Here is a 20,853-nt window from a genome sequence, read left to right on the forward strand (position 1 = left end):
CATTTAACCATGCAGTAAAGCTGCATGCCCTCCAGAACAATTACGGCTGCAGTTTCCCCTTGCTTACAGCCGTTCGCAGTACCAGCACAGCAAGGCCGTATGTTACAAGGCCACATTAGTCAATCATGCAGACCGTTTGCAACTACCGAAAAGGCTACTGCCGCTCTTCAGGAACCACACGTTTGTCTGGCCCCTCAACACTTACCCTTCCGTTGCGGTTGCACCTACTGTACGGATATCTATATCGCTGAAGCACGCAAGCCTTCCCGCCAACGGCAAGGTCCATAGTTCATGGGAGGGATGGGGGGGGGGGGGGGGGAGGGGGAGGGAGAACGTAAGTATAAACGGATTAAACGCCGCTGCACACACTTCCCTCTTTCACACATTAAAGCAAACACCGGCACAGATAAAATAAAAAAAAAACACATGCCCAACGACATATACATTAGAATTTACTGAGATAAAAGACAAGAACGAAATCACACGTTGGCAACACTTAACATGTCTGACGACAAATTAACAAGGACAAAAACAGTTGTGTGCACTTTAAATGTCTAACTGTTGGGAAAATCACACGCAAAAAGAGGCGGACATCAGACATACGAATCCAGAAGCCATCACGAGAACTCGAGTTTCGCAAATAGTACGTATATGTCCACAAATGGTTTTCAATCCATTAGCTTTACAATAAAGTAATTTATAATGTAAAATGTTATAGCAAATATATATGTTCAAGCTTTATACTTCCACATCTAAATATATATTGTATAACTAAACTCCTTTACAGACTTTCAGGGCATGTTTCTTACATCAAAACAAGAAAAAATAGCCTAGTAAACATGGTTCTAAAGTGCAAACCTTACGAGCTACGAGCACTTGTTCAATGGATGAAATATGTTTAACAGTACCGATGTTCAACAGAAGAGAGTTGTTCCACAGTAGTGAAGATCAACAAGCACTCATAATAGCTCTTGCGGTACACATTTTAGGGACCATGGTTACTTGACTTTTTTCTTGTTTTGGTACAAGTAATCCGTGCTCAGAGTCTGTACAGGAAATTTAGTTACACCCTGTATACTCGGCAAGCCACTGTACAGCGCATCACGAAGGGTACTTCTTACTAATATTAGTGATTTTCTGTTCTGTCCCACCCGTGTACCGAGCAGGAAAAAAAGGACTATCTGCTCGTATGAGCACGTGTGCGCGCCACAATCTCTTTTATTCTCATTATCCCTACAATAGATGTACGGTAATGACAGCAGACATGTGGCACTATCTCCCTTGAATAGGAAATATCTAATAGGTTTTACGAGATTGTCGTCTTTCTTCCAGTGCATGACGTGTAAGTTCCCCGAGCACATCTGTGCACGATCCCATAGCCCATCTCTGGATTCGCTCGATTTCTGCTGCCATGGCTACTTGATAAAGCCTCCATGCTCTGCAACAACACGCTAGAATTGATCGTAAAAGCGTATTCTGTTCATATTTTTACAGATATACTGCACATTTCCATGAAATTTACAACGATTATAAGTTTTTCATTTGCTTTCCTTAATAAACAAGTCTGGAAAAAAGTATAGAGCATCTGATATTTATGAATTAAGCTTTAGTGAAAGCGCAGCAAATTACAGGCGAAGACAATGTGCGCAACAAATGAACGAAGAAAGGATTTTAAAAAAGAATACTGATACGATGACACCACCTTTCCACATTACTCGCGTGAATGCTTCTAGGTAATATGCTGACGGCGAATACAGTGATCCAAATACACATTATGCACAGTATTACCGTACAGCCAAGGGCTTGTGAAAAAGAACCTGCTAGAGAGGCCCATTAGCTCACTAAATAAGAGTCTTTACAAAGTGAATGTTGTGTCGTATGAGATATCATCATCATCTTCATCATCATCATCATTGTCATTCATTTCGGTCACTTAGTCATGTGGCGTCTTTGAATCGGTGTGCAGCATAGGATCGCAGCAGGTTCTTCCATTTCTGCCGATCTTGAGCTTCTCATTGCTAGTTCAGTCTGGTTGTTTTTGTAAGTCTCTGCCCCATCCGTCCGGTGGTGTTCCCTTTGGTCTTTTTTTTTAGTAAATTTGGCTCAAATCTAGTACTTTTTCCACCATCTGCTATTTTTCCTTTGAGCGACATGCCTATGCTATTTTTCCTTCGAGCGACGTGATTAGCCCAGTGCCATTTCAAGGTATTCACTCTTTCCATTATGACACTGACCTAAGTGATGTAATAAAAACAAAAAATGATCCGTGTCCATTGGAGACAGTGCCACCGGTAACCCAAAATCTTAACACATACGTGGACGTATTGTTGTTGTTGTGGTCTTCAGTCCTGAGACTGGTTTGATGCAGTTCTCCATGCTACTCTATCCTGTGCAAGCTTCATCTCTCAGTACCTACTGCAACCTACATCCTTCTGAATCTGCTTAGTGTATTCATCTCTTGGTCTCCCCCTACGATTTTTACCCTCCACGCTGCCCTCCAATACTAAATTTGTGATCCCTTGATGCCTCAGAACATGTCCTACCAACCGATCCCTTCTTCTTGTCAAGTTGTGCCACAAATTCCTCTTCTCCCCAATCCTATTCAGTACCTCCTCATTCGTTATGTGATCTACCCATCTAATCTTCAGCATTCTTCTGTAGTACCACATTTCGAAAGCTTCTATTCTCTTCTTGTCCAAACTGGTTATCGTCCATGTTTCACTTCCATACATGGCTACACTCCATACAAATACTTTCAGAAACTACTTCCTGACACTTAAATCTATACTCGATGTTAACAAATTTCTCTTCTTCAGAAACGATTTCCTTGCCATTGCCAGTCTACATTTTATATCCTGTCTACTTCGACCATCATCAGTTATTTTACTCCCTAAATAGCAAAACTCCTTTACTACTTTAAGTGTCTCATTTCCTAATCTAATCCCCTCAGCATCACCCGATTTAATTTGACTACATTCCATTATCCTCGTTTTGCTTTTGTTGATGTTCATCTTATATCCTCCTTTCAAGACACTGTCCATTCCGTTCAACTGTTCTTCCAAGTCCTTTGCTGTCTCTGACAGAATTACAATGTCATCGGCGAACCTCAAAGTTTTTATTTCTTCTCCATGGATTTTAATACCTAATCCGAATTTTTCTTTTGTTTCCTTTACTGCTTGCTCAATATACAGATTGAACAACATCGGGGAGAGGCTACAACCCTGTCTTACTCCCTTCTCAACCACTGCTTCCCTTTCATGCCCCTCGACTCTTATAACTGCCATCTGGTTTCTGTACAAATTGTAAATAGCCTTTCGCTCCCTGTATTTTACCCCTGCCACCTTCAGAATTTGAAAGAGAGTATTCCAGTTAACGTTGTCAAAAGCTTTCTCTAAGTCTACAAATGCTAGAAACGTAGGTTTGCCTTTTCTTAATCTTTCTTCTAAGATAAGTCGTAAGGTTAGTATTGCCTCACGTGTTCCAACATTTCTACGGAATCCAAACTGATCTTCCCCGAGGCCCGCTTCTACCAGTTTTTCCATTCGTCTGTAAAGAATTCGCGTTAGTATTTTGGTGGACGTATTAAGCAACATAAATCCACATGATGGAGTTTTAAACTTCTGAAAGGCGTAGTGCAAATAAAAATAAATTGTAAATGACAGCAGTAACTTATTATTTCAGTCGATTCTGGTTCTTGTTTACGTTAACCTTAGCGCGTCCAGATTTCCAAAATGAAAATACAGAACCCAAATTAGAACTTGAAATGAACCGAAATTTTGTGGAAACTTTTGTTAACACCATCTCTAAATAGTAGTTACTTGTTAAGCTACTTGTATTTGTGCTAGAACTACATAGATCATCGTACCATTTGTTTTAAATTCGCACTAAATACTATCAAAATACCTTGCATTACTAATCGAAAAAAATATTTATTGTTTTATTGTGTCAGATGCAAACACAAATATCACTTTAATATAACGATGTCTTTTACTAGGGTAGAAAATGATTATTTACTTGTATTTCAATAACAATTGGCGTGGAACTTCCGCCGTGGGTAGTTTCTGAAAAATCTTTTATGTTATATCTTGCAGAACAATGTATGTCATTCAGAATTTTGATATTTTCAAACGGAGTTTTATAAAAATCGACACACGAAGTATCCTGAAAATGAATCTTCGTTATAACTATTTCCATAACGGCTTCGACACTAAGCCTCATCTTTTCATCAATTCATAAACCACTTGCTATCGAGGTCACTATTTCTGCAGTAGCATTACTGCAAGGTGGAGCTAGCGCAAATGCAGTGATGAGCAGCGAATTCTTCAGCAGTTATCTTGAGATGTAAGGAAGCTGAAAATGATAAATCTCGTTCATTTTGGTTTAAGCAGAGAGTGTATTTTCTTTATTCTTTGGGAATGATCACATTTGGCGTCCTCTTGGGTAAAATATTCCGGAGATAAAATAGTCCCCCATTCGGATCTCCAGGCGAGGACTACTCAGGACGACGTTGTTTTCAGGAGAAAGAAAACTGGCACTCTATGGATCGGAGGGTGGAATGTCAGATCCCTTAATCGGGCAGGTAGGTTAGAAAATTTACGAAGGGAAATGGATAAGTTAATGTTAGGTATAGTGGGAGATAGTGAAGTTCGGTGGCAGGAGGAACATGACTTCTGGTCAGATGAATACAGGAGGGTTGTTGTTGTTGTTGTTGTGGTCTTCAGTCCAGAGACTGGTTTGATGCAGCTCTCCATGCTACTCTATCCTGTGCAAGGTACTTCATCTCCCAGTACCTACTGCAACCTAAATCCTTCTGTATCTGTATAGTGTATTCATCTCTGCGATTTTTACCCTCCACGCTGCCCTTCAATACTAAATTGGTGATCCCTTGAAGCCTCAGAATACGCCCTACAAACTGATCCCTTCTTCTAGTCACGTTGTGCCACAAATTTCTCTTCTCTCCGATTCTATTCAATACCTTTTAATTAGTTATGTGATCTACCCATCTAACCTTCAGCATTCTTCTGTAGCATCACATTTCGAAAGCTTCTATTCTCTTCTTGTCCAAACTGTTTACCCTCCATGTTTCACTTCCATACATGGCTACACTCCATACAAATACTTTCAGAAACGAATTCCTGACACTGAAATCTATACTCGATGTTAACAAATTTCTCTTCTTCAGAAACGCTTTCCTTGCCATTGCCAGTCTACAGTTTATATCCTCTCTACTTCGACCATCTGGAGTTATTTTGTTCCCCAAATAGCAAAACTCATTTACTACTTTAAGCGTCTCATTTCGTAATCTAATTCCCGCAGCACCATCTGATTTAATTCGACTACATTCCATTATTCTCGTTTTGCTTTTGTTGATGTTCATCTTATATCCTCCTTTCAAGACCCTATCCATTCCGTTCAGCTGCCCTTCCAGGTCCTTTGCTGTCTCTGACAGAATTACAATGTCATCGGAGAACCTCAAAGTTTTTATTTCTTCTCCATGGATTTTAATTCCAACTCCGAATTTCTCCTTTGTTTCCTTTACTGCTTGCTCAATATACAGATTGAAAAACATCGGGGGTAGGCTACAACCCTGTTTTAAATTGTAAGACATTTCCAGGGACAGATTTGGACTCTGACCACAATCTACTGGTTATGAACAGTATATTAAAAATTAAGAAACTGCAAAAAGGTGGGAATTTCTCGCATGATACACTGCGAACTATGGATGAAGGGCAACAGGCAAATTCCATATTTCTAGACTTCTGGGAAACATTTCACACGGTGCCCCATTCCAGACTGTTAACTGGGGCACGAGCATATGGAATAAGTTCACAGATATATGAGTGGCTCGCAAACTTCTTAAGTATATCGTCAGGAGTGCCCCAGGAAACTGTGACAGGACCGCTATTCAGTAATTAATAGTAGTTACGTGTTAAGCTACTTGTATTTGTGCTAGAACTACATAGATCATCGTACCATTTGTTTTAAATTCGCACTAAAAACTATCAAAATACCTTGCATTACTAATCGAAAAAAATAAGCCTACACGCTATGATTAGAACCGCTATTATTCCCTATTTACGTAAATGATTTGGCGGACAAGGTGGGCAGCAATCTGCGGTTGTTTGCTGAAGCCGTGGTTCTCGGTAAGGTATTAACGTTGAGTGACTGTACGAAGATACACGACTACTTAAGAAAAAATTTGCAGTTGGTTTGATGAATGGCAGCTAGCCCTAAATGTGGAAGAATGCAAGTTAATGCGTATGAGTAGGAAGACGAAACTTGTAATGTTCGGATACAGCATTAGTAGTGTCCTGCTGGACACAGTCAAGTCATTTAAATACCCGGGTGTAACGTTGCAAAACGATATGAGACCGAACGGCATTTGAACTATAGTAGGAGAGGCGAATGGTTGACTACGGTTTATTGGGAGAATTTTAGGAAAGCGTGGTTCACCTGTAAAGGAGAACGCATATAGGACGCTGGTGCGACCTATTCTTGAATACTGCTCGACTGTTTGGGATCCGTACCAGGTCAAACTGAAGGAAGACATCGAAGAAATTCAGAGGCGGGCTGCTAGATTTGTTACCGGTAAGTCTGAACAACACGTAAATGTTACGGAGATGCTTCAGGAACTCAAATGGGAATCCCTGGAGGGAAGGCGATGTTCTTTTAGAGAAACACTGCTGAGAAAATTAACAGAACAGGCATTTGAAGCTGACTGCCGAACGATTCTACTGCCTTTAATTTATACATTTCGTGTATGGATTACGAAGATACGAGAAATTGGGCCTCATACGGAGGCATATAGGCTTTCTTCCCTCGCTCTATTCGCGAGTGAACAGGAAAAGAAATGACTAAAATTGGTACCCTCCGGCACGCACCGTACGTGGATGTAGAATATACGTGCCGTACGTTTTTTGTCATTACAACGGGACACTGAAGCCAAATAAGGAACGATCCCGTAAAATACGGGACATCTGGTCACCCTAAGAAACCTCAATGTGAGCGCAAGTCATTGCACGAAAACCACCCATAAATGTATCTATTTATAGGCCCCAACTACACGCTACACACATTGTGGGACGAATGCCTCACTGGGCCGTCTATGTACCCGACTCCTTGTATCATCGAGACGAGGCAAAATAGCGATTCATCTGACTACACTACGCGCTCCCAGTCAGCAACTGTCCCGTTTCTGTTAGTTTGATCCACTGAAGACGTGCAACGTTATACGCCGCTGTGAGCAATGGCCTTTTGCGAGATACCCGATACCAAATGCCCATTGAATGCAGTTCCTTGGACAATGTTAGCACAAAGGGTAACTGCGAAGGACCTGAATTCACTGAGAGCAGCATTTTGTATCAAGTTTAAAATTGAATGCCGCTTACAAGGCGTGACATTAGTCTCCCAACCCTGCAGGTTAGCATCCTTTTCCAATCATTGTTCTTACACCGTGTTACGTGGCAGCGAATGGTACAGCACTAACATTACACACAAGCCGTACATTTCACAGTGATACACCAACAAATTAGGCAATTTAATTAGTAGTGAAGTCATGGTCACATCCAAGCACAACAGCTCTTTTATAGCAATCTGCCCCATGTTACTGCGCTGATTTCGTATAACTGACTGACACACACACCACTTCACAGCCATGAGTTAGTCAGCAGTGGATGGTCGTACGAACCCCACAAACCATTTCCACATCACCTACAGTACTCGAAAGTGACCATTGTGCTCTCATATGAGGGCGGTTAACATTTTATCCGCAATGTCATATTATCTGGGCTCTCTACAGGCTCTTATTGCTCGTACTTCGTGTGATGCAGATTGAAACTATACAATTTCTCCTTGATAGTCGAGTGTTAGTAGAATTGTTATCTGGGAAATTGATTAAGATGGCATGGACACTGGACTAGTATTCGCAGGAGTAAGGATTAACCAATAGTATAAGCAAAATGACCTTTAATACTCATTACTAAAGCTATTAGTGGTTCAGTAACATGTTCAGTAAACAGCCATAAAAATCTTTAATTATCTGACCAGTAACACGAAATGTCTTAGAGGTAGCAAAGCAAATTTAAAATCTTATCTCAAATCGCTTCTCCTGGCCCATTTCTATTCTACAAAAGATTCTTTAAATTAAAAGTAATAGCAGGTGTAATACAGAAGAAAAAGATGTTCACTACACCGCACACTGACGTAGGTTGCACAAACTCCTTGTCCGACCAACGTGGGTCTTGAGTCGTGCTTGGGTAGCTCAGTTGACAGAGCAGTTGCCGCGTAAGGCAAGGGTCCCGAGTTCGAGTCTCGGTCTAGCACACACTTTAGATCGGTCAGGGAATTTCGTGATTAAGATTTTTTGGTGGTTTCCCTAACCTGGGTCCTCTAATGGCGGCAGGGTTCCTTAACAAAACAATGACTGAATCATTCTAACTATTTTTTTTTTCGAACTGAGCTACTGCTGTGCTCCAGATATAGATGCTGATGAGACAAGCATTCTAACGTCACATATATTCTTTTGTGATGACCATAACGTTAATCGCTATTAACAAAGAGGAACAACACATGCTAATCGTAAACACCGGTTGAACAGCAACAGAATACTTCGATTCGTGTTGCTAATAATGTCAAAGCTATATAAATCACTCACATACACGTGGCCAGTATGAAAGTTTTGTCCTATTGCTGCTCTATGTAATACAGGCTTCTGTTTCGCATGCGAGTATGCTGACAGTAAGAGAAATTCGGATTACCCCGTCGCTTCGAGAAGTGGCTAAAAGGTAGTGTTGTGTTCCCGTTCGTCGGTCAATTACTGAAACGTTTCTTAATAAGGCCCAATGAAATTAGAAAGTACCGATACATTCATACTCGGCGAACCATCCGATGGTGTGTGGCGCAGGGTACTTTGTGTACTACTTGTCACTTCCTCCATGGTCCTTTCGCGTGTTGTATGTGGGAGGAAGCAATATGTTGATTGAATCCTCTACGAACGAACGCTCTCGGAATGTTAACAGCAAACAACACTATAATACACGACGCATCTCTCGATGCGTCTGCCACTGGATATGGACGAGCATATCTACGACACTTTCGAGCTTACTAAACGAATCCGTGACAAAATGCACTGCTCTTCTTTGGATCACTTATAAGTCCTGTGAAGAAAGCCTGTTAGGGACCTAGAATTAGAAGTAATGATAAAGTAACGGTCGAACGAGAATTATATAAGCTACCTCCTCTTCGCGGATGGATTACGCTACCTCAGGATTCTTTCAATGAATCTCAGTCTGGCATCTGCCTTTCCCATGAACAATCTTACGTGATCGTTCCACTTTAAGTGCTTATTGGATGACCATTTTCAATGGTTGTTCTGTAGTCTTGTAATCAGGCAATAACGAGCCTGAAGAGAGACAGTTAATTTCTCGCTGCAATGACAACAATGAGTTTGTTTTTGTTATTTATACGGAAGCAACCTAGTATCGAACTACGTGTTTTAATAAACGGGAAATGCTGAAATAAAAAGTTTTCGCACACTGAATATCCCCACGACAACGGTACACTCAGAAATACCTCAGTTAACACACATAGATTTACTTGACAGGAGGATACACACCGACACCTCGAGAGAGACCTCACTGCTGTTCACAAATCATTACATTTTTTCCTTATTCGTTTGACGTACTGCATAGAAATTGCAGAAGTAATCACTTTAAATTATAGAAAAGGATCGCAGAGAACGGATTACAGTGTTAGTGCAGAAAAAATACTCTTGACTGCACACGCCGGGGAACTATCGGTTATCACAGTATCTACGAATTCAACATCGTGATCACTTTAAAAAATTGGTGACTACTGATTACAAAGTTAATGGTAAGCAATTATTACTTAAAAGTAGACATGTCATGGCACACTCTCTCTCTCTCTCTCTCTCTCTCTCTCTCTCTCACACACACACACACACACACACACACACACACACATTACATTAATTTCTAAGCGATTTTATCTCCGAATTGGGATGTCCAGAACATCGCTTTACTGAAGGTCTGCTCCAATGCAGACAGAGTAGACATAGCTTCCAGAAATAATAAGTATTGTATATACTGTGACACGAAGCAACGCTTAAAAACGGGCTATTGAAAGCAGCGAAAGTGAAGAGGAAGGCTTTCGGCCGACCTTGGCTCCAGTTCCCATCCCGTTCCCTTCCAACCGGTTTATTTTGGTGTTCTGCTGTCTGCGCCGATGTGTGAACGACCCCGCCGGAACGGCAACGTCGCAGTGCCGCAGACAGAGCCATGCGTGGTTTGGCTCCTAGCACGTAACACTTGCAAAACGTAACTTCTTCATGAAACTTACTTCCTTCGAATCAATTTGCAACCTAGTTACGCTCCTTCACGTGGACCTTTCTGCTTTCAATGAGAAATTAACGATAGTACAGTAGTTCGTTGAAATTAATCGTGCAGAATGCATGCACAGAACTCATTGTCATTAACAGGGAAAATCTGTTTAAAAAGTTTAACACACCTTATCCTGGCATAAAAACTTATCAATAACTCGAGTAAACTTAAAGGGCAGTACAGTGACAATACGAAAGACAAGCTAAAAAAAGCTGAAATACTTGTATACTTTGACAGATGTCATACTCTCTATATTTTTGTATTTTTTCCATAATCCATTTTCTCTATTTATTTGCTCTGTAATATCATTATGGATCTTGTAATAAGCACAGGCAGCGACTATCGTTTCACGACAGCACCACCGCGCCACCTGCTGACTCCCCAAGGTATTTGCTTGGTGCAGCGAACTGAGGCCAACGCTATCTGTGAATACACTGGGAAACTGCTTAGCACACTGTTTTGGTGCACGTGCCAACAACCGGAAAAGGGTCATCAACCTGTCTGGTGGCTGCGTCTTCGGAACTTCACATTTAGGAAGTGCAAGATCAGTGGGTAGAGTTGACGAAAGCTATAGCATGCATGGTGGTCGAACTCTTGCAATAATTTTAATTTGCTTTGGTAATTCCAGCCTTAAATTTTAAAGACAAAACCGTTTTGCGGATCCTTACTACCTCTGGCTTCTTTTACGAAAAACACTTCGTAACAAGTATTGCAGACACAATCGTTCAGAAAACTTTTTCAAATCAATTGCCTGCGTATTATCAGATAAAAAGAATGGTGTACCGTACTTATTTTTGCAACAATGAAAGCAGGGGACTTAATTACTGAAAACATGTAAACTTCACGAGCATGAGGAGGGAATGCTAGAATGTACGTAAACTATAGGACAAACGTCTTAACCATTGGATAGTTGAATTCCTAGCGGGAGTCTCATATTGAGTATAGTTCTGTAAAACGATGAGTCTAGATCGAGAAGAGGAAAATGGGTTTAAGAACTTGGGCTGAAACTTCGCTATTTCCGCTCTTAAGCAATACTTGGGATGTTTCCAATGCATGTAGGTGAATCTTAGCTTTGTGACGAATTTACCATCGAAATGAAATATTAACAACGGGGAGAAAAAGGAAAGCTAAATTCGTAAAACATACAAAGCCAAAATAAGTAAACAAAGCAGTAAATAAATGGTGGAAAATTATAATTAAGCAAAATAATATTTTTCCAATTATTTATAAGACTATCTACTCACCACTGGAATGCATTGAAGTGGAAATAAACCAGACCTTGCCCGTACAAGAAATTTGCGTCCTTCCAGTAATCAGATTTCAGACCGAAGAATTTCTGATATGCTGACATGGCTGCATAAAATGCAAAAGATGCAAAAAAAAGGTCCATTTCCCTAAGGAACTAATATAAATTTATTTTGATACAGTGAGGTATTAATATTTCTTACCTTTTGCATAATCTTCAAGCAAGAGATGAAAGTGGCCCAATTTGCAGTATGTTTTAGGATCAATATTTATCTCTTTCTGGATTAATGTGTCATCTTTCTCTATGTGTTTACTACGTTCTTTCTGATTCTGGGCCTGAACCAACATTCTCTCTAAATATTTCACGGCCTGCAAAATTCACATTTATAACAAAATAGGTAAATTTCACTAAATATAAACACCCAAAATTAGCTATTACAAGTTTTATACTTACCTTTAAAACAAGTTCTTTCTTCTTTGCTTGTTCTGGGGTGTTTAACTTCAAGAACCCAAACTGCCGACTGTAATAGGTAATTGTATTTAAATAATGATTATGTCCAAAACACTTCGAAGGGTGTACTAATTTTACATTACAACGCAGGCCTTTTTTTTTACCAGGGGTGGGCACAATCTCCTGCTGGCAGTGACAGACCAAACTGACACATTAGTTCCCCACTGGCTATTAATTTTTCAGACAGTTAATTTAAAGACATTAGCCTTTATCAAACTGGGAGAACAAGTGAAGAGAAAGAACGAAAACTAAGTACATCACACTTGGTCTCTGTGTTACTGTTCTCCACACACACACACACACACACACACACACACACACACACACACACACACACACACACACACATTCTGCTGGATTGGAAACACTAATGACAAAATATTTTGTAATATGATCCTTAACCTCAAATATCACGAAAGCTGTGCAATTACACATTAGGTCGCCAACTACTTATTTGATTTAAAAACAAATGAGGAAGTCGAGGCTGTTTCCCATGCATATATTTGTAGTTAAGAATAATAAATAACTGTTAATCAGGAAATTCATTTACACTGCAAGAAAGTGCGATGAAGCCTGGACGAATTTGTGAATATGCTCTTGTTACATAGAATGTCTCTCCAGTTTTACCGCCCTGCTATGCGTAAGTTATATGCACTAATGAAATGTAATTTTAACCCCTAAAACAAGCTGCACTGGCCCTGACAACAGCATTAAGTACCATAACAGAGTATGGCTTAGGTGCCAGCGACTCAAAGAGAAATATTTTTTACTGTCAATATTAACTGCATCGACCTCATAGCTGAACGCCATTAATTAGAAAAATCACTGTACCTCTAGTTCATTACTGAAGGTAAGTGTTGATAAACAATGAGGAATGGGCAGTAGATACAGTTTCAGCAGTAACCCAGTACAATATCCTGGCACAAAACATTTTATACCTATATCTGTCAATAAGCACAAACTTCATAAACGATCCAAACCATTTATATGGGCTGTTTCCTTATTAACTCATGTTAAAATTCTTTTTCGTCACCAATACAGCCTGTATGAAATCTCCAATCAGCACACAGCGCGAGTAATATGAATGAGTACAAACATTCAACATGTTGTGTCCCCTTTGAGTGTAAACAGTGTTACGGAAATTTACATCAGTTTATTTCTCATAAAGCAGCTGTGTGATAGGCTGAGTTGAAATTAGTGATAGGAAAATGTGACGATGGAAAAAACACTATTAAAGGTAAGTAGGTCACACAAAAATGCGGCGTTCAACAGGCGCTGAGATAGGCCGTAGTATTCCGTGATTGTCATGAGATTATCTTCTTCATGGAATGTATACAGTGTGAATCTAGCAGACAACATCTAAACAGATGATAGTGGCCATGTTGTTTACCTGTCAAGTTCCGACAGCACCTGCAGTTCTTGATTAGTTAAATTTATATCGTCGGAGTCCTGTGCCATTTTGGACGTAGTTAGTAGTTTCTTTGCGTATTTGTCATCGACACTTATGTCACTTACATAGCCACAAAATTCACTTTCACATACAATAAGAAACACTTTCACTACAAATACCTAACAACCTCTTTAAGAATATCCACGCGCCTACTAGTTCCAGACAGGGGTATGAAGGGGATTTGGGATACGGGATTTTAAAGACCTTATAAAAGAACGTCGTTTTAAAAAGTATAATGGCAGTATGTCAGCTGTTGGAGATCCTTGCAAACGTTTTAGAAAATCGTATCAGTGTGTACATGAAGTCCATCGTTCAAACGAATACATTTTAAGAAGAATTGAAGGTCATTCGGACGTAGAACTAAGCCTCCACCGGTGCACCAAGCGACCCCCTCCAGAGTTCACAATGCATGCCGACGTTTTAGGACTTGGCTATTGGTAGACATGCAAGTGTAGCAGTCAGCTGTTAATAGACTGTGTGTTAGTTTCGATTTTGGTTCGGTCGCTGTGTGAAATTTGTGGAGGCAGCGAACCCGTTTAACGTATGCAATTTATTAAGTACAGTTCTACTAAGTGTGTTAAATATAAAATAGTCAAAGGCTTCGGCGTTTACAACCTAAAGATCTATTTTCCACTGTTTTTATAAATATATAAATAGGGCGTGTCATTCTACAACGCAGTTTCTTGGAAATGTTAACGGAACTTGTTGATTTCTTTTGTAATGTAGCATTCGGCCCTGGAATAATCGCTATCAACGGAAACATCAGTAAGTTTCAACAGGAGATACATATTACTTATCAACATGGATGAAGTATCGAGGGAAACCAAAAGCATAGTAGACAAGGTTTTAAAGGACGTCGGAAAGGCATCTGCTGCAAAACAACTTGTAATTGGAACCGTCTCCGGATGGTAAGTCGAAAACGTTGTTTGGTAATCCTGGTATAGTTAGATTGTTGTTGCAAATTTATCAACTACTTCAGAACTCTTTATCCCATATTAGGGCGCTTGACAACCATTTCTTGTTTATTAACGTACATCACTTCAGAGCTGCTTGACATTGTTAATATAAATTTTGAGTACAAGAAAATGTAATTTAATATCTCTAACGGGTAAAGTTCAGCTACCCACACACATACAGAATTATAACAAATCTCAAAGTTAGCCTAACTAAACTTTTTGCCCACGTGATATGAAAGTTTTCAGTTGGTTTGACACATGTGTAAATGTATTGTATAAATGGTCTTTGTATGGAAGTGAACACTGAGATACTGCAGAATAAGTATTTAATTTGACATATAACATTGCTCTTTTGTAGATTGTGCACATGACGTATAGCTACCAGCAAGCAATGGAATTTACAACAATAACCACCTCCATTTAAAGTTGTTTACAGCCTGTATTCTAACTTGAAACTATTCTCTTAATTATGAAGGTACATACAATCTAGTTATTTAAAAAGAATGCTTGTAGCTCACAATTTTCAGTTGTGTGTTGTGAAGTTAAGCTCCATAGTGCTCAGAGCCATTTGAACCACTTGATAAGTAGTACCAAATTTTGGAGTCGGTTAAAGCAGTGAAAATTGAGACAGAGAATGCAATTGAAAACTTAAGAGGTTTGGGCAGGACTTGATGATAAGGAAGCAATGTCATTAGGTATAACATAAATAATTACACAGGTCCCCTACAGGTTTGTGCTATGTATATGAGGCAATTTGAGTATTTGTCATACTGTTTTACTTGTTTGCAAATTGTTTCTCAATATAATACTGCTGATAAATACCACAGCCAGCCAGTAAGTCAGTGACAGCATACTGAAGTTTATCACCACTGTTAAAGCATTTAGATACAAGCCACTTTTCCATGTGCTTGAACAACTGGCAGTTCAAATACAGATGGACAGCATGAGGTACTGGGAGTAGGTAAGATGAAAACAAATCTGAACTGAAGACTTAAATTTTTGGAATACATTTTGATTTAAAATCATGCATAAGCTTCAGAATTTTGATAACTTAAAGGGTTAGGTATTCCTCACATTTCAACAAGCAGTCTCACTTGTCTCAACATGCTATATAGCAAAAGAATATATAAACTAATGTAGGGAAATTCAACCGTGTTGTTGGGTACATCGTAGGTTTATTCAAATTAGAATGAGAGAGAGCACATGAACACAAAGGAGCAATACGTACAAATCGTAGGTAATTTTGACTCTTTCTATTAACCTCATTCTGGTAATCCTCCCTTCTACCCTCTATTCCCCTTCTCCCTCCCTGTCGCAAATTTTTACACTACTTTGCTACTTTTCCCTCTGGTTGTGCTTTTCCTTTCTTGGCTGTGCATTGTTTGTTGTTTCATTGTCAGTTGTGTCCTAACTGACAGAGACTGTGATAACATCATTATTTTATTTATTTGCTAGGATATCTCACTTTCATTTATAATACTTAACAAAAGTTCTAACTAGTGTATTTATTCATTTGCAGAAAATCTGCTCTCACTGGTTCCAATATATTTACACAGTAAACATTTTACAAATATACCCAAGAACAGTTAACACTTCATTAAATTACCTGTATGTAGATATACAAAAGTAATCAAAGATTCACAAAAATGTGCTAAGCAGTATTTAAAAAAGTATAATTAACTTTTGCTTGGATGCCTACACTACCCTCTGGTAGCTTCACTTCACTTGATAACCTTGATTTTTCTTTTTCTTTTAGCTGTTCAATAAGATCAGCAAAATCTGTCGGGGTGGAAGTTGAAGGGATATGATCTCATCATTAGATATTGTAACTTTGAGACACTTTTCCAAGTGCTTATGAACAGCAGATCAGATTCTTTTACTTAGTTTTACCATGTGAGACTTTTTTACTTGGCTACTAGTCAGATGCCGTTTCTTCAGTGCTCACACACTGAGAGCACTACAGCTACAAATTCTTCAGCAGGCTGAAAGCTGCTACTTGTATCTTTTGAACATTCATTCTCTTGGTTGCCTCTTATACTGTCATTAATCGTGCAATAACATTTCGAGCACAGAGCTTTGCCAGGTGTAAGATTAATATTACGAGAAAAAACTCTCAGATTTTTTTACCAGAGACTTGTGACGAGAGAATGGGTCACAACATTCACAACCAAAAATGTGTCTACAATTGTCCAGGTATACCTTCTCATGATGCTAACACAAAGTTTCCTCCTCATCAATTTTTACGAACAGTCAGTAGGTATTTTGTATCATCCTTATAGTCACACTTAAGTTTGAATCCTGATTGTCTACAGTATGATAGGTTATAACACTCCTGTCCTAATGCTGTACCAAGAAAACATTTCTCCATGTCATCCACAAACTGACCTTGCACTTCATGACTCACTTCCGTACTGAACTGTTGGGTCGTGCACACTCCTCATAAGATGATTCGGGTCGACAGAAGCGTCTGATCCCACGCGTCGGCTCTGACCCGCGACGTAAGGGTGTTGTCGTGTGTGACGTCATGACGGCGCGGAGTTTGGTTTGAGTGTGGCTGTCTCCAGTTCTGTTTTATCTTATTTTATTTACTGTTCTGATCTGTTCGTTCGATCTCGTGAGGATTTTTTTTTTTTTTTTTTTTTTTTTTTTTTTTTTTTTTTTTTTTTTTTTTTCAAAAACACTTATTACTTATTTTAATTATCTGTTTCCTCCAATTTCTGTTTTAGTTTATTATATATATCTTTCTCTTTCTGATCTGTTCGTTCTATCCCGTGAGATTTTTTTTTTTAAGACAAAAAACACTAATCAGCTACTGAAGCATCTTTATCTTCTATGGGTTGCAGGGGTTACGACCCCTGGGGAGGTGGGTGGGTATTCATGTATGGCTGTCTTCACTTACACGTTGTAGCTACGCAAGGCGTCTAAATTTGTTTATATTTAGTTTGCCCCTCACCCAAAACACCCCATTTCCCGCGCTTGTCCCGTTAGTGTCATTAGGCTTCTTGTGGAAAGTGTGTGTGTGTGTTTTTGTTTCCGCCATATTTGTGACGTCATGGGTCAAAGCAGACACGCGGGATCGGACGCTTCCGTATTTCCGATGATTCAATACCATGCACAATGACAGCACAGCTGTGATTGGATGGTGGTGGTAGACCAATTAGGACTCCTGGGCTGGCAGAACTGTATTACAAGTGGTGTGTTAGGTTGCTTCTGTACATAAAAACAACAAATTATTATTACATGTATCAGGCTTTTCACAAGTGATGGATGGGACGTTTGGAGTTAGGAAAATCAAAATAAAATCTTCAATTTAAATCCTGGGTTTCTTTAGCTGAAATTCAAACATTTATTATTTGATAGACAAGATTAATGGGGAATTTCAGTATTATTTTTGTCGCAGTTTTGACTAATAGTTGTGGATTAACACCTTAAAAATAAGAGTGAAAACTTAAAAATTTAATGTTTAATTTAAATTAATGCACTTTGGACACTTCTGAAAAGATCCCTCAAAGATAGCAGTGTCTTGGTTTGATGCTTTAAGAGAAACGTTATATAAATTGCCCCATCCATCACAAGTAGCATGTGCCATCCATTAGTGTTTATCCATCACAGTGTTTATGTATGAAAAAACAATTTGAGTTAAAATATAACTTGTAGAATTCGGTAGATCTTGAGTGTGAGTCAGTGAAATGAAAGTCTTTCTTTACTATCAAAAACCAATGCATGGGCGGCCAGGGTGGCCGAGCGGTTCAAGGCGCTTCAGTTTGGAACCGCGCGACCGCTACGGTCGTAGGTTCGAATCCTGCCTTGGGCATGGATGTGTGTGATGTCCTTAGGTTAGTTAGGTTTAAGTAGTTCTAAGTTCTAGGGGACTGATGGCCTCAGATGTTGAGTCCCATAGTGCTTAGAGCCATTTGAGCCAATGCATGATTTTAGTGACAAATGGGAGAGCTTTCATCATAAACAAGAAATTAATGCAAAAAAACTTCGCGATGCGTACCAGTTTACAGATTTCCTAGCTACGCTACTGAAAACAAGCTTAATAAAGAACTGTTTGTCAATAATGGTAGGCAGTCATTGTAACAATGAACTGTTTATCAATAATGGTGTGAAATCATTGCCAACTTAACAACCTACTGTTTACCACTACCACCCACAAGTGTAATTTCACTAAGATGATGATGATAAACGAAAGGGGGGGGGGGAAGTTGCAGAATGTTTCTATTCTGTATGGATAATTTCATTGCATTAGGATTTCATTGAAACTATTCATGGTCACGACTTTCACATTTTTAACTTCCACTCATAGGCTCATTCATTCATTGAGTGCCTGGTATTATATGTGGCGTATCACTATTAGAACATTGTTAAATGACGTACAATAAATGGGAGCAACACAAAGATATTTTGGAGGTAATTAGACTTAGACACAAGCTACATAACGAAGCAATTTGCAGCACGCTGTGACCCACACACATTGCATTTGGGGAGGTCCCAAATAGTGATTTCAACCAAATTTGTTGTATGAATTCAGCCTTAACACCTCTCTATACACACCAAATATTGTTTCAGTACTATCATTCACCCATGAGATAAAAATATTGGAAACTTGCAAAAATATGATAACTTGTGTAGCTGTTTGTCTCTGTATTACTTCTGAACTATGAACCACTGTAACACATCCTTGCTTTCTCCTACAAGGGAGAGGTGTTACCTTTCAAATGAGACCAATCTTTTGGCTGTATCTGATTCAGTACAGAAGCTAAGTGGTCACACATGGTAAATGCTTTTTGGAAAGAAAAGACCAAAATTGTAACTTTGGGAGGGCCTAGCTCAGCCCCCTGGAGGTTTACCATTTCAATACCTGAGATGTGAACTTACTGTAGTGCAGGTACTAACTGTACCAAATTTCATTAAAATGTGTAACCTTGATGCAACCTTCATGTGATGATTTCCAGTGAAATGACCCATAAACAAAATGAGAATAAATAATAATTTAATTTATTTATGACTGTGGATGTCTTTTCCATCCATTTCACTGTGTGTGGCAGTGTGTTGTATTAAATGAACCCAGTAATTATGGGAACCTTTACAGTTAATTTAAATCACTTATATGTGCTGCATTTCCTCACAATATGTTTCAGTATGGTGTAATGAGGGTATACTATACCAAATGATAATACATTGTTAATAGTTTATATATTTTACTGTGTAAGAAATCTTTCATTAAAACACATTAGTGCTTATTTTTGAGCGTGACGTTATCCTCCCACATCAATTGTGTGTCAACATCACCACCTTAGAATTTGTGATTCCATAGTTTATTCAGTTTTATTGTATACACTAGACTTTTCTCCATGGCTTTGCCCATACATGTGTTCAACACATATGTGGAACACACCTCCTCCTCCCTCACCTTGTTCACTCTGCCTGCCTGCCACATCCTCACATCTCTACCTGTCTATCTCCTCCTCCCTACTCTCTGTCTCTCTTCATCTCCACCTCCCCTTCTCTTTGTTCATTTCTTCCACCCCCTCCCTCTGACCATATCCTCTTTCCTCTCTCTTTATCCACCTCTCTCCCTCTCTTCCTTTTCCACCTGTCCACTACACCATTGCCGCTCTAGACTTTCCAGCCACCTCGCGCACCTCTGTCTCTTCACCCCTCTCTTTTTATTCCCTCTTCCCCATTGCCCTGTCCATCCTCTCCTCTATCCATCTCAACCTCTCCCCAACCATGCTCCTGGCATATGTCGCCCCTGCAATACAGTCCAATAAAGCAGGCTGACACTACTCCCACAACATGTTGTCATGCAGGACAGGCTACACATCAGTGGCTTGAAAAATCATTTATTTGTATGTATGTAGAGGCAGCCATGTAAAACAGATCAATAAAGCAGGGCTGATACTACAACAACAACACACCTGTCATGCAGGGCAACCTACACGTTGGGGCCTGGAAAACTGTGTCTTGACCCTGAAATGTAGGCTGCCCTGCAGCGCAGGTTTGTTTGGCAGGCTGAGAGTTCCTACACAACATGCCTGTTGTGCAGGGTACCCTGTACACCAGGAGCTTGGGGAGAGACACCTTTTTGCCTGTATTTCCACTCCTATTGGAACTAGGAGGTAAGAATCCCAACAGTGCTGATACTCAATGGAACTGATGTTTCTGTGTCAAATGTAGCTGAAATTGATCCAGTGCTTTGATAGGAGATACTGGACAGACAAGTACAATCTGTTTCTTATATATGACAGATTTGTACATGTGTTGTCCATTTGTGTTCACAAACAAATT

General features: G+C 39.5%; 2 protein-coding genes across 2 annotated transcripts in view; one reads left to right on the forward strand and one right to left on the reverse strand.

Moving 5' to 3' along the window:
- LOC124790266 (histone demethylase UTY) overlaps window positions 1-13,956 on the reverse strand; it is a 327,821-nt gene extending 313,865 nt beyond the window's left edge. Inside the window, exons 1-4 of the mRNA XM_047257771.1 lie at window positions 13,544-13,956; window positions 12,097-12,163; window positions 11,846-12,011; window positions 11,642-11,750 (exon numbers count right to left, since the gene is read on the reverse strand). Coding sequence (XP_047113727.1) covers window positions 11,642-11,750; window positions 11,846-12,011; window positions 12,097-12,163; window positions 13,544-13,611 — 410 coding nt within the window. The 5' untranslated portion in view covers window positions 13,612-13,956. The remainder of the gene's footprint in view (window positions 1-11,641; window positions 11,751-11,845; window positions 12,012-12,096; window positions 12,164-13,543) is intronic.
- A 27-nt stretch (window positions 13,957-13,983) lies between these two features.
- LOC124790282 (FUN14 domain-containing protein 1) overlaps window positions 13,984-20,853 on the forward strand; it is an 86,772-nt gene continuing 79,902 nt past the window's right edge. Inside the window, exons 1-2 of the mRNA XM_047257772.1 lie at window positions 13,984-14,144; window positions 14,330-14,511. Of these exons, the coding sequence (XP_047113728.1) occupies window positions 14,405-14,511 (107 nt within the window). The 5' untranslated portion in view covers window positions 13,984-14,144; window positions 14,330-14,404. The remainder of the gene's footprint in view (window positions 14,145-14,329; window positions 14,512-20,853) is intronic.

This window comes from Schistocerca piceifrons, chromosome 1 (assembly GCF_021461385.2).
Source record: "Schistocerca piceifrons isolate TAMUIC-IGC-003096 chromosome 1, iqSchPice1.1, whole genome shotgun sequence".
NCBI classification, from domain to species: domain Eukaryota; kingdom Metazoa; phylum Arthropoda; class Insecta; order Orthoptera; family Acrididae; genus Schistocerca; species Schistocerca piceifrons.